This window comes from Orycteropus afer, unplaced genomic scaffold (genome assembly GCF_000298275.1).
Source record: "Orycteropus afer afer isolate SDZICR_OR568_19922 unplaced genomic scaffold, OryAfe1.0 scaffold00098, whole genome shotgun sequence".
NCBI lineage: Eukaryota > Metazoa > Chordata > Mammalia > Tubulidentata > Orycteropodidae > Orycteropus > Orycteropus afer.
This window is the reverse complement of record NW_006921685.1, coordinates 2916690-2927609: the sequence shown is the minus strand read 5'-3', so window position 1 is coordinate 2927609 and position 10920 is coordinate 2916690. Positions and strand designations below refer to the sequence as shown.

The window sequence follows — 10920 nt, the reverse complement described above, 5'->3', positions numbered from 1 at the left end:
GGCTGCGATGATGGGCTGAAGTATAGCAGGGATTGTGGGGCTGGCGCGGGATCGGGCAGTGTTTCGTTCTGCTGTGCATGGGGTCTCTATGAGTCGGAAACGACTCGACGGCACTTAACAATAACAACAACATATATATAGGATATATAAAATCATCTAGTACAATAGATTTGGCTGAAGATAATCTTACATATGCACTTGTGCTACAAAATTAGCCACATACATTACAGAAGCAACGAAAGACAGAGTTGAAGTAGCTTTTCAGTGACAACCAAACACCTTGAGAGAATCACCAGCCCTGAGGGCTCAGGACCACAGTCTTAGGGGACATCATGCTCAATTGCCGCAACATAGTACATAAAAATCTTGTTCTACAAACCTACTTTGGTGAGTAGCGACTGGAGTCTTAAAAGCTTTCGAGCAACTGTCTAAGATGCAACCGTTGGTCTCCTCTCATCTGAATCAAAGAAGATTGAAGACAATCAAAGGCATCGGAAACAATTAGTTCAAGGATAAGATGAACCATGAGGACTTCAGCCTTCATGACCCTGAGACCAGCAAAACTAGATAATGCCCAGCTATCAATGCTAACACTCAGAAAAAGATCAATACTGGACATCCTGGATAGAGTGGGAGGAAAAATGTGAAACAAAATTGAAAACTACAATAATGACCAGAATTACTGGTCGGATAGAGTCAGGTGGAACCCCAGAAACTTTGACCCCGGGGTACCTTTTGGGCCTAGAAATGGACTCAGTTCCATGGATTGGCTCTCAGGCCAGCAGTAGAAAGTCCTACATGCAGAGCACCTACCCCAGAGCCATGCACCTACTCTAGGGAGTAGAGTAGAACAATCTTAGAACAATCAGCCATAACACATCAGAGGGGCAGCATTCACAAAGAGGGAAAGCTGGACAGACAGGAATGCATAGCTAAGAAGGGCACAGGGAGGGAGTAGTCACAGGGAGGGGAGGGAAGGAGAGTTTGTTATGGTTGGGGATGCTAAATGGGGCATGAAATCAAATGTGCATGAACTGTTTAATGTAAAACAAATTTGCTTTGTAAATTTGCACCCAAAGCAAAGTAATTAAAAAAAAAAAATCACGTAGTACAAGACTTTAAACACTCAATTAATGTTCATTTCTTTCTTTCCTTCCGTTCTTTTTTCCTTATTTTCTTCCTTCCTTCACAATAGGTTTTTGAAATCAGGAGAGAGAAAAATAGGGAAATGTGAATGTGAATACAGATATCCGTTTAAGAAATAGTGGAGAAAAATGCTTATATAAAAGTAGATTTTTTTTTTAATTGTGATTTTATTGTGATTTGGGTGAAGGTTTACAGAGCAAATTCACTTTCCATACAGCAGTTCATATACACTTTGTCTCATGACATTGACCATAATTTACCACAATACAACAGCTCCCCTCCCACTTCCTCCCCAGTTACCTCTTCCCAGTGTCCATCCCTCCATGGGCTCCTGTCCCCTGAGCTGTCTCCCTGTGCAAAAAGTAGATTTTTAAAAATAGCTCAGAATTATATTAATTTTAACTGATCAGTAAAGTTAATCAATTATTCCCTAGTCACAAACGTGTCTGACTCACTCTGAAAGTTATATATTCCAGAGCACAAAAATTCAAGTCTTGGAGGCATAATTTCCAAAAATAGGGATTAAAATGAAAGACAGAGAAAAGAAAAGGCAACAAACATGCCTGGGGAGTAGATCTGATTTAATATTATCTGTGCTTAGGCTGGTAACTGCATGTTGAAGAGTGAAGAGAAAAATGTTTCTGAATTAGGTGTGTCTGTATTTAATCAAAAATTATATGATTTCCAATGAGCATCATCTAGGACCACACAAATTCTAAAGAAGCAGATTATTTGCAGAAGGTGTTCCTACCACTAGCTTATCTGTGTTGATACGGAGCCTTAAACACTGTCATCTTTTAAACTCTACAGTTATTCCAGGCCTGCCCATAAGATATATGAGTCACCCCCTTTGTCTTTGGTGTACATACATGGTCTGAAGATGTGTATAGGCTTGCCTGGACATATTAGAGAATTTACAGGGCTAGAATGCATTTCTGAACGTGGCAAGTAGTTTAAATTCATTAAGTATTTATCACATTGGTACAATATGCCAGGCATTGTGCTAGAACATAGTAGCAGTATACTAGTAACAAAAATAACTACAATAATAATGATGATGATAAATAATAGCTATTGAGGATGAAAATACATGCCAGGAATCTTGCTACATGCTTTTGTATGCATTATTTAATGTAATCCAACAACTCCATAAATTAGGTACAGTTATTATCTTCATTTTATGCATAGAATGTTAGGAATGTTATATAACATGCCCAAGACTGTCATCTAATAAGAAAAACAAACACATTGCTGCTGAGTCAGACCCACTCATAGCGACCCCTCCTTGGGTTTCCAAAGGGATATCACTGCGGAAGTAGATTGCTCAACTTTCCTTCCAAGGAGTGGCTGGTGGGTTTGAACTGCCAGTCTTCTGGTTAGCAGTCAAGTGCCTTAGGCACTATGCCACCAGAGCTCCCTCATCTAGTAAGAGGAGGAGTCAATACATGTAATTAACTCAACTGCAGAGCTTCTAACCACTATACTATACCACATTATTTCCGTTTTTCCTGTAAGAGACTGAAGAATGAAAATGACAGAAAATTCTAAGGTGAAAATAGACGAGTAAGAGGCATCTACCAAAAACATGTTATACATTTAATACACAAATAAATGAGTATGCATCCATGTTTATAAGTTGTATGTCTCCAATTTTTAATTATAATAACAGCTAAGATTTATATATGCTGTGCACCCTACCTGAGGAGCTCTGATGGTGTAGTGGGTAAGACATTTGGCTGCTAACCAGGTCAGTGGTTCAAACCCACCAGCTGTTCCGCAGGAGGAAGATGAGGCAATCTACTTCCATACAGATATACAGCCTTGGAAACCAAACACGGGCACTATCACTCAAAATCGACTAAATGGCAGTGAATTTGATTTGGTTTGGTACCCTACCAGATGTCCTGTAGTGGTTTTTGTGTTGCTATGATGGTGAAAGCTATCAGTATTTCAAATATGCAGCAGGACCACCCATAGTGGACTAGTTTCAGTAGAGCTTCCAAACTAAGGAGAAAGGCCTGGAAATCTACTTTTGAAAATGTTGTTGTTGTTATTGTTAGCCGCTATCAAGTCAGTTTTGACTGACAGTGATCCTATGTATAACAGAACTGAACACTGCTTGGTCCTGGACCAGCCTCACAATCCTTGCTTTGCTTGAGCCCACAGTTGCAGCCATGTAAAAGTCCAACATGTTGAGGGTCTTCCCCTTTTTTGCTGACCCTCTACCGAGCACGATCTCGTTTTGTTTGAACAGCTGCCTCTTGGTGTATGTTCAGGTTCCTCATGAGCACATATAAGTATTCTGGAATTCCCATTCTTTGCAATGTTATCCACAATTTGTTATGATCCACCACAGTATAGTCAAACGCCTTTGCACAGCCAATAAAACACAGGTAAACATCTTCCTCGTATTCTCTGGTTTCATCTGACATCACCAATGATATTCCTCACTCTATATCCTCTTCTAAATCTAGTTGAATTTTTAGCAGTTCCTCGTTGATGTACTGCTGCAACCATTTTTGAATTATCATCAGCAAAATTATTTGTGTGTGTAAATTGTTCAATAATTTCCTCATTCTGTTTTTTTTTTTTTTTAACAGGCACAAATATGGATCTCTTCCAGTCAGTTGGTTAGATTTTTTTCCTTAAAATTGAGAAAAGACCTGGATTTTTATATTTCCACTATGAAACTAAAAATTAACATTAACATTTTACTTTCAAGTCTTAAGAACAGGGTTATTTTCTCTGCCACAGGAAGAAAGGAAATATTTCGCAGTATTCTTTAGAAAACGAAGTTATATTACATTCCTACTTCATCACTCTTTAAAGGCAAAGAAATCCTGGGTCTCCTAAATTAAATTAAAAAATCTTAATTCAATTATAAACCTAAAAAGTATGAATATAGTCCTTCCTTTCTATAAAGTAAAAGAAATCTGGCAAAATTTTTGTTTAAATTCACTGACCATCAGTTTAAAAGTGTTTGAACTCTCTTATGCTTTAATTTTAATAGGGTAAGTCTAATACTAAAATGACACTTCTCTGTGGAAAACCTTTATTTGTTTAACACAATTTCACAATTGGAAAAGGACTGAAGGAATAATAGAATAATAGAACTCCTGGATATCTGGTTGTTTCAACCAGAGTTCCAAAATATTAAATTTACCATATCGTTTATTTGTTTTATTCTCTCTTACATACATTTTTTTCTGAATTGTTTAGAAGTAAATTGCAAACATGGTTTTTTTAATCCTAAATATTTAATGTGCATTTTCTAAAAGCAAAGACTTCTCTCACATAACCACAGTACAATTATCAAAATCAGAACATCAGAACTGATGAAAATACTGTTTACTCTATAGACCTTATTCAGACCTCACCAGGTATCCTAATAATGCCCTTATAACAAAAAGAAACCCAAGATCATGCAGTATATTCAGTTATGTCACTTCAGTCTCCTTTAATCTTGAACAGTTTCTCTGTGTTTTTTTTGTCTTTCATGACCCTGGCATTTCGTAAGAGTAGGCCATATATTTTGTGGAATGCCCCTCAGTTTAGGCTTTTCTGATGTTTCTTCATGATTAGATTTACATACTGCACTTTTAGCAGAAATACCAAAACTTGCTCCTGAGTTCTCAATGAAATTAGTCCCATTATTAGCAAAGCTATTTTTTTTTTTTTTTGGTTATTTATCTACCGCAAAGTTCTAATTTTATACTTTGTGAGAAATAAATAACCTGTTAGTAGATACATTATGTAAATATACTATTACTCCTCAAATTATCACCCACTATTTTTACCATCCAATGATGATTCTTGCCTGAATGAATGATTATAGTAATTACCAAATACCAAAAAAAAAAAAAAAAAAACTCATTGCCATCAAGTCAATTCTGACTCATAGCGACCCCAATGGGTTTCCAAGGCTGTAAATCTTTACCAAAGTAGATTGCCCCTTCCTTCCTTCCATGGATGGAAGTAATAGTGATTACTATTACCAAATAATCACTAATTCCATTATTCTTTCTATATTTATTATTCTTTCTACATTTTCATTATTCTTTCCACATTTATTAGTTGGCTTTCTACAGTAAGGAAGTGTTTTCCTCTCCTCATTTATTTGTTATTGTTTTATAATTTATATCATCATGGACTCATGAATTACTTTCTTCAATACTTTATCATTCATTCTGGGATTTTTTGATTCTTAAAATTATCCTAGATTTGACAGTGGGAGCTTTTTCAAACTAGCTCTCAGATCCTTTCAACATGGCCCATCATTCTTTCAGCATTTCCAGATTTTGGGGATGAGGAACTGTTCCAGGGGCATACTGTACTTTGCCTACTCTAGACCTGGGATCACCCAGTTCTCCAATAAACCTTGGTCACTTTTAGTAGAGAATGACTTTAGAAACCAAGATCTGGGCACTGGGGTGGTAGGTATGCTCATTACTGTTGGGATGTCAATGTTTCTACACCCTCTCATCAACCAGAACTGTGAAATAGATATATGTATATATGTTGTTGTTGTTAGTTGCTGTCAAGTTGGCTCCAATTCATAGTGACCTTATGTATAACAATAAAACGTTGACTAGTCTGGACCATTTTCATGATCTTTGGTGTGTTTAAGTCCATTTTTGCAAATATTCTTTCAATTCATCTCATTGAGGGTTTCCCTCCTTTTTCTTGGCCCTCTATTTACCAAATGGAATGTCCTTTTCTAGCCATTGGTCTTTCATGATGACTTGTTCAAAGTAAATGAGCCACAGTCTCTCTATCTTTGCTTTTAAAGAACATTCTGACTGTATTTCTTCTAAGATTGATTTGTTTGTTCTTTTGGCAGTTCTTCTGGCAAAATACATTCAATTTTCTTTGCTAGCACCACAGTTCAAATGCATCAATTCTTCTTCTGCTTTCTTTTTTCATTATACAAGATTACATGCTCATGAGGTAGTTGAAAAGACCATGGCTTGGCTCAAACACATATTAGTCATCAAAGTGATACCTTCGTTTATTAAAACCTTAGTCTTTTGCAGCAGATTTGCCCAACATAATACATCACTTGGTTTCTTGACTGCTATTCCATGGACAGTGATTGTTGATTCAAGTAGAATGAATGCATTGGTCTTGCAAAATTCTATCATGCAATCTCCAGCATTATTTCTGTCACCCAGGCCAAATTTCCCAACTACCAGTAATTCTTCTTTGTTCCAACTTTTGCATTCCAGACGTCAGTAATAATTAACACATTTTGATTGCATGTTCAGTTAATTTCAGACTGCAGAAGTTGATGAAAATCTTCAATTTCCTCATCTTTGGCTTTGGTGGTTGGTGCATAAATTTGAATATTAGTCGTATTAACTGGTTTTCCTTATAGGTGTATGGATATTATCCTAACATTGACAGCATTGTACTTCAGGACAGATCTTAAAACAAAGGTGTGATGATGAATGGCACACCGTTCCTCTTCAATTTGTCATTCCCAGAATAGTAGATCATATGGTTGTCTGATTCAAAATGGCCAAAACCGGTCCATTTCAGCTAACTAATGCCTAGGATATAAATCTTTACACATTCCATTTCATTTTTGACAACTTCCAATTTTCCTAGATTCATACTTCATATATTCCATGTTCTGATTATTAATGGATATTTGCAGCTGTTTCTTCTCAATTTGAGTTGTGGCATGTCAGCAAATGGAGGTCCCTAAAACTTTACTTTATCCATATCATTAAGGTTGGTTCTATTCCAATGATGCATCTCTTTTCCAGTCATATTTTGAGTGCCTTCTGACTTAAGGGGCTTGTCTTCCTGCACTGTATCAGACAATGTTTCAGGGCTATTCATAAAGTTGCCCAGTAATGCATCAGACAGTGTTTCTCTGCTATTCATAAGGTTTTCCCTGGACAATTGTTTGAGAAGTGGATGGCCATTTCCTTTTTCCTAGTTTGCCTCAGTGGGCAAGCCACGCTGAAACCTGTGCACCATGTGCAACCCTGGTGGCATTTGAAACACCGGTGGTACAGCCTAAGCCTCACAACAACATGCAAGCCACTGTAGTATGACAAACTGACAGACAAGTTTGTCTCCCTTAGCTGTTCAAAACCTCTCCACCCTCCCCTTCCCTGGAACCTGTGGTTCTGTCTTCACCGGCTTTTCCCTCACTTCCTGCCTCTTGGTGTGGAGCCTGTCTACCTCCCCTCGCCTGGATCCTATGGCTCTGTCTTCCCCGGCTTTTCCCCTGCTTCCTGCATATGAGGTGACTGAAAATACCATGGCTTAAGCATCTTAGTCTTCAAAGAGACATCTTTGCTCTTCAGCACTTTTTAGAATTTTGCTAGCATGTGATATTGATTCTGCTCAGTAATTTCCACATTCAATTTAGCCTTTCTTTGGATCTCTTCCAGTCAGTTACCCAGGTAACTGTTTTCCAAAGATTTTGACAAAGACAAATAACACCAAGTTGCTAAAGCAAACAGAGAAATGATGAAGAGGTGAAAAGAAGAATTCAAAGAGCACCTCAAGAAGGCAAGGTAAAATATTATTATGAAAAGTGAAAAGACCTAGAGTTAGAAAACCAGAAGGAAATAACACAATTAGCATTTCTTGAATTGAAAGTACTGGAGAAAATCTAAGCCTCAAATCACAATACTAAATGATTCTATTGGTAAAAAATTGAATGACACAGGAAACATCGAAAAAAGATGGAAGGACATACACAGTCACTGTCTCTAAAAGAACTAGGCAACATTCAACTATTGCAGGAGATAGCATATGATCAACAACCACTGGTGCTGAAAGAAGAAATTTAAGCTGCACTGAAGGTATTGGTGAAAATTAGGGTTCAATTGATATTGATGAAATATAAATTGAGATATATGTATAAATGTGTTTATATATTAACACACACACACTCACACATACATATACATGTACACAGATTTTCCTCTTTTTCACAGTTGCATAGTATTTCATTGTGTGGTTTCACCATAATTTATTTAGCTACTAATTGATGAACTCATATTTAGGTTGCTTTCAGTATTCATCTATGACAAACAATACTGCAATGAATAATCTTGTATGTATATATTTTCATGTTATGGGAGTAGGTGTATATCTTCAGAATAAATTTCTGGAAGTGTAATTGCTGAGTCAAAAAGGAAATGCATATGTAGTTTTTAATTATTGCTAAATTCCTCTCCATAAGGATTGCACCAATTTGTATTCTCACTAGCAATGTATGAGAGTGCCTGTTTCCCCAAAGCCTCACTAACAGAATAGTACGCTTTTAATTTTTGCTAATCTCATAGTGAAAAATGGCATTTCAGTGTAGCTTTAATTGTAATCTATCTTACCATGAGTAATGTTGAGCATCTTTCCATATGTTTAAAGGTCACTTTTGTATCTTTTTTGTGGGATATTAACTCTGTCCTTTGCAATTTTTTTTTTTTTTTAAGAAGGATATTTTAGTGGAGTTTTCTGCCTCTAAAATTAATTTAAATATGTTTTTTGTTGGGCACATTCTAAGTGCCAAGCAATGTTTGCAGTAATGAGGATAAAATAATGAACAAAATCATTTGGAAGGAGTTTACTGAACATACCTGTATCTGAAGTTTAAAACACAAATAAGATTTTAGTACTTAGTGATGACTATTCTGCAACTTTGAAATAACTTCCCAAAATTCCAAAATCCTATAGATTCATTCACACTTACCTAAATATATTTTAAGTAAACATCCATTTGTAACTTTTTCTAGAAATGATCAAATGATCATGTCAAGGAGCTGAATAATTATTTCTGGCAACAATACAATACAGAAAAATTTCAAGAAGGCATGCAAAAACTGTTTGTAAAAAGTAACAAAACTTTTAATTTTTTTTTTTTCATATAGTTATATATCTTCAGAATGATCCACGTAGCAGACAGCTCTGGACAGACCGATGTTTTCTCTCAATGTGTAACACACTGCAGTTTTCCACAATGGTGGCATCAAGCCTTTTATAATTTTTTCACCTTCAGCTGTCTCTTCATCATCCCTCTTCTTATCATGTTGATCTGCAATGCAAAAATCATCTTCACCCTGACACGGGTACTTCATCAGGATCCTCACAGTACGTATTCATTAGAATTAGTCTTAATTGTGGTAATTTTTAAATAGTAATAGTCAAAGCTGAGAGGCACTTTCTACATACTAGATACTATTCTGAAAAATTCACATATATTAACTTATTTAATACTTACAACAACCCCATAAAGTATGTACTTTTATTATGTGCAGTTTACAAATGATGAAACTTAATGTCTCCTGCTGTTCTAAACTTATACTACAAAGCTGAAAATGAAAGGATAACTATCCCATTTACTCAAGATAAGCATTAGCAAACTGTTCCCAGTGGATCATACACAAAACCAAAAACAAGGTGATGTTGAGTCAATTCTGACTCATGGAGACCCCATGTGTGTCAGAGTAGAACTGTGTTCCATAGAGTTTGCAATACCTGATTTGTTTAAGTAGATTGTCAGGCCTTTCTCCCAAAGCACTTCTGGGTAAACTAGAAATTCCAACCTTTCAGTTAGTGGGATAGTGTGTTAACCATTTGCACTGGTAGTGTAGTGTCTAAGGCATTCGACTGTTAACCAGAAGGCTAGTGGTTCAATCCCACTAGCCACTCCTTGGAAGTAGATTAGGCAATCTACTTCCGTAGTGGTATCACTGGAGGTATCACCTCGGAAACCCAAGGAGAGGTTGCTATGAATCAGATCCGACTCAACAGCTGTGAGTTTGGTTGTTGTTGTTGTTGCTGTTTTGCACTATTACTAAACAATCTACTTCCATACTGATACCACCTCAGATAACCAAGGAGAGGTCGCTACGAGTTGGGTCTGACTCAATGGCACATAACAACAACAACATTACTAAGCACTACATTTCTAGAATATAGTAAAGTAAAACCTTTTAAATGCTAATCAGTAGACCTGCTAAAATTAAGCTGTTCTATTACATACTCAAAATTTCCTATCCCTTCACAACATGAAATATGCATATTTCTTTGTGTATATGTATACACTTGCATGAATTGGATGTATGAAATACTGTGTAATTGACTATTTCATCCAAAACTTCACAGATGTAGTTGTGCCTCTTTTGTTTCAGTAATTAGATGAATCTCCAAAAACTACAATTTGACTTTATGAAGGACGCATGGCTATATTGATGTGACATCCAAACAACCATAGCATAGTGTATAAATTATACCTGTTAAAACTTAACAGGGAAACCATCTTACCATATTATAGAGTGCTTACTTACCAGTATTTTCAAAAGGAGATAATTATGATGATGCTCTGTAATAGGTATTTGGTCAGTTTTCACCCTCTAGCACAAAACAGTATTTGATATGCCCAATAAAGTATACTGCAAAAACAATTTGCCTTCAAAATCTTATCCTCAAGACATTCACTTCTATTGGGGCTATCTAAGAAGTGCATAGGAGGTCTGGTAGCATAGTGCCTAAGGTATTTGACTGTTAACCAGAAGGCTGGCGGTTCAAACCCACCAGCCATTCCTCGGAAGGAAAGTTGGGCAATTTACTTCCATAGTGATACTGCCTCGGAAACCCAAGGAGGAGTCGCTATTAGTCGGATCCGACTCCACAGCAGTCTGTTGTTTGTTGTTTAAGAAGTGCATAGGAAGAATAAGAAGACAAATCCCAAAACAAAGGTTAAGAAGTATGAGCAGTGCATAAGCATAAAACCAAAAAAAAAAAAAAAAAAAA

At 36.4% G+C, this 10920-nt stretch overlaps 1 protein-coding gene across 1 annotated transcript in view; it reads left to right on the top strand.

Annotated features, from left to right (window-relative positions):
• Positions 1-10920, top strand: part of GNRHR (gonadotropin releasing hormone receptor) — a 26875-nt gene that overhangs the window by 14046 nt on the left and 1909 nt on the right. Inside the window, exon 2 of the mRNA XM_007942757.2 lies at positions 9036-9255. Within this exon, the coding sequence (XP_007940948.1) occupies positions 9036-9255 (220 nt within the window). The remainder of the gene's footprint in view (positions 1-9035; positions 9256-10920) is intronic.